General features: G+C 42.0%; 1 protein-coding gene and 1 non-coding gene across 2 annotated transcripts in view; both read left to right on the top strand.

The window, feature by feature from the left end:
• The window catches only part of CFAP70 (cilia and flagella associated protein 70), a 113,406-nt gene that overhangs the window by 41,757 nt on the left and 68,374 nt on the right, over positions 1-3,275 (top strand). Inside the window, exons 9-10 of the mRNA XM_004701413.2 lie at positions 994-1,093; positions 2,581-2,715. Of these exons, the coding sequence (XP_004701470.1) occupies positions 994-1,093; positions 2,581-2,715 (235 nt within the window). The remainder of the gene's footprint in view (positions 1-993; positions 1,094-2,580; positions 2,716-3,275) is intronic.
• Positions 643-806, top strand: LOC115870046. Its single transcript, XR_004046515.1, has one exon. It is a non-coding gene; the product is annotated as a U1 spliceosomal RNA (small nuclear RNA).

Here is a 3,275-nt window from a genome sequence, read left to right as displayed (position 1 = left end):
CCTGGATTCCCTGTATTTTCAGCTCCTATCTGTACCAGTAGAATGGCACTTTTTTGTCTAGTGTCTCTTCTCCCTCCTGACCAGGTCACTAGATACATAACATAGGAATTAGGTTATTTTTATTTAGGTAGATTTACTCTGGTAGACATAGAGGTACACTGGAGACATTTATTAGAAGCTCCTAAGAGAAATGAAGCAACATCCAGCCAATGTATCCAACAGAGCACTTCCTTGCCCATGGACGAGTACTGCCGGTTTCTAATGGGCTTTAGTTCAGTCGTGCTCTGTTCCTGCTATGATGTCGTGTGCAAGGGGCCCGAGGGAGGTAGCCTTGAGATTAAGATCTGTGACTCTTTGGGGAACAATGTCTGCCCCTGCCTCTAGTCTAGGTCTCAAATTTTGCTCTCTTGTCTGGTCTCATTGATCTTAAAAAATGTACTATTTGCTTCTGCTAGTAGTAAAATGAAAAGAAAAATACCGTTGCTATGGAGTTGATTTTGACTCCTGGTAAGCCCAGGTGGGTCAGAGTTGAACTGTGTTTCAGGGTTTTCAATGATTTTTCTATAACAGACTAGCCATTTGCAACCACCCAGAGATTCTCTACTAGTAGTAGAGTAGAATTATTTTTAGAATTTTATAGCTAGACTCACCTGGTAGGGGAGATACCATGATCACAAAGGTGGTTTTCCCAGGGCGAGGCTTATTCATTGCACTCCGGATGTGTTGACCCCTGTGATTTCCCCAAATATGGGAAGGTCGACTGCATAATTTGTGGTAGTGGGGGACTGCATTCGCACTCTCCCCTGTACAAAAAAAAAAAAGAATTTTATAACTTTGGAAAGGCTTCAGAAAAAGCTACCTACCTAATTAAAAAATGTCTGTTTATGTCTGTATTCCATTACTTTCTTAAAATGGGAAATATTCCCCTTTGACCTAAATTTTACTAATCTCATTTTGACATGCATTGCTAATGGACTGATTTTTGACTTTCAGCTTTCAGAAACGAATTGCTGATTGCCGATTATGGCCTGTAGAAATCACAAGAGTTCCTCTGGTTACTGCATCCAAAGGGAAAGGTGGCAAATTAGATAAGGTAAATATGCTCATTCAAAATGTTCATACAGGCGGTCCCCAGATGATGAAAAGAGTTCCATTCCTAAATTGGCCTTTTAAGTCAATTTTGTACATAAACTATAACAATTAAGCACAGTGCTTGGGCTCAACCTTAGAAGAGGGAGAGACTCTATACATAGGTGCTGAAAGTCTTAAAGACTGACCAAGCACCGATCTGAAATACATCATTTTATTTGCATGGGGGTTGAGGGGCTTATGAAGCAGGACAGTACTGCTTCCCGAGGTAGCTCGCTGGACAGGGAAGTTTCCACTGGGAGGGGAGCGGGTGGTGTCCTTGTGGGGAAGTCTTTTTATAGTTTGAATGAGGTGGGTTAGAAAAATTTTAATAATGCCAACCTCCTCAGATTCAGATCTCATTGTTAGATCCATGCTATCCTGAAGCAGGGAACATTTACAATGCCCCTTGCTGTGGCTGTGCACGCTCTGGCTACTTGTGAGGGGAGAGTGTCTTCCAGGTGGGCCCGAGGACACCTAGGGAGTACCTACTTAATTGAAGTGGCCGTGTCTTGGAATGTAACTAGTTTCCCTATGCATGGTTTATATCTAACAACAGTTAAATGTCTGTCTTAGGATATAGTGTACCTTTCTATGCCTAACCACCCCCACCCCAAACATTAAAGATGCACCTCCAATGAGATGGATTGACACTATCGTTGAAACCGTGGGCTCAAACAGAAGTACAGTTGTGAGGATAGCACCGGAACAGTTGGTGTCTCAGATCCGATCACTGGGAGTCTGAGCCACAACATAGTTACACCTTGTGGTGTTCCTGTGTGTGCCTTTGGGGAACATCCGGGACCGGTTGGGGAAGTAAACTGTGGGGTCTTTCTTCCCGGGTGCTGTTGGAGGAACTCAAACCTCCAGCAGGCTGGTGAGCAGTCGACTGTGTTCAGCATTCGATAAGGATACGGTCTTTCTCAACACAGCACTCCAAAGCTCCTTCAGCAATGAATTTGAATTTAGGCATAAGTCGAAATTTTTGGTCATCATTGGTCCAGAGATTTCTAAGGCCCCTTTCCCTCATGAATCTCTGAAGTACAGCTAAAAGCTACATCTTCTGACTTAGGTATATATTTTTCTGGTTTCATTCACAAACCCTTACTTTCTCCTGAGAAGCAACGTGGTAAAATTGATTTTTTTTTTGGTGTTTGTTTCAAGATACATACTTGTATAAAATCAATGAATTTGAGTGTGGTGAGTCTTTTACTACTCATTAACTATTTGTATGCATTATCTAAGTCATCATGGCATTATTAAATCCATTTTGTAAATAAAGACATCAAAAGCTAGAACATCTAAGGAACCAGTCCAAGGTGGCATAGCTAGTAACAAAGCCAGTTCCTAGTAGTTGGTTTATGAACTCCTGCTTCAGAACTCTGTATCAAATACTACGCTGCCCTGCAGTGCCCCCTGGCACTAACACAGTCTCTGGTTTCATTCCTTCAGACTGAGGATGAAAATCAGCTCTCCTTTCATGGTGTCGCTTATGTTAACATGGTGCCGTTGCTGTATCCAGGGGTGAAGAGGGTTCGAGGAGCTTTTCATATTCACCCTTATCTCGATAGCACAGTCTTTGAAAAGGTAAGAATAAATTACACTATCATTCTGATTATTCTTTTTGTGTGTCTTAATTTATATATCCTCAGTATATTGTTTAAACTTGGAAATCATTGGTATGCTAGGATGTAAATATCAAAATGTGCAGCCTTTTTTCCCACTGAACCTTAGGAACTTTAGGGTAATGAAAAGGCCCAAAGCTAGAAACAACCCGATCTCCATCAGCAAATGAACAGAAAAACCAATTGAGCTCCTATGCAATATGCCTATCCAATAGAATACGGCTCACTAGGAAAAGGAGTGAGCTATTGATATACCGGCAACAGAATGGACAAACCACAAATAATTTGTGCTACATAAGAGTAGCCAGGCAACGGCTAACAAAAGATATAGCGTCTGGGGTCTTAAAGGCATGAAGATAAACAAGTGGCCATCTAGCTGAGAAGCAACAAAGCCCACATGTAAGAAGCGCACCAGCCTCTGTGACCACGAGGTGTAGAAGGGATCAGGTATCAGACATCAAAGAACAAAAACTCCTATCATTGTGAATGAGTGTGAGTGCAGAATGGAGACCCAAAGCCCAT

The sequence above is a fragment of the Echinops telfairi genome, unplaced genomic scaffold, assembly GCF_000313985.2.
Source record: "Echinops telfairi isolate 266 unplaced genomic scaffold, ASM31398v2 ScPeMD7_70;HRSCAF=299, whole genome shotgun sequence".
Lineage (NCBI taxonomy): Eukaryota > Metazoa > Chordata > Mammalia > Afrosoricida > Tenrecidae > Echinops > Echinops telfairi.
Note: the sequence above shows the minus strand (reverse complement) of the source record. Positions and strands in the feature narration are given on the sequence as shown.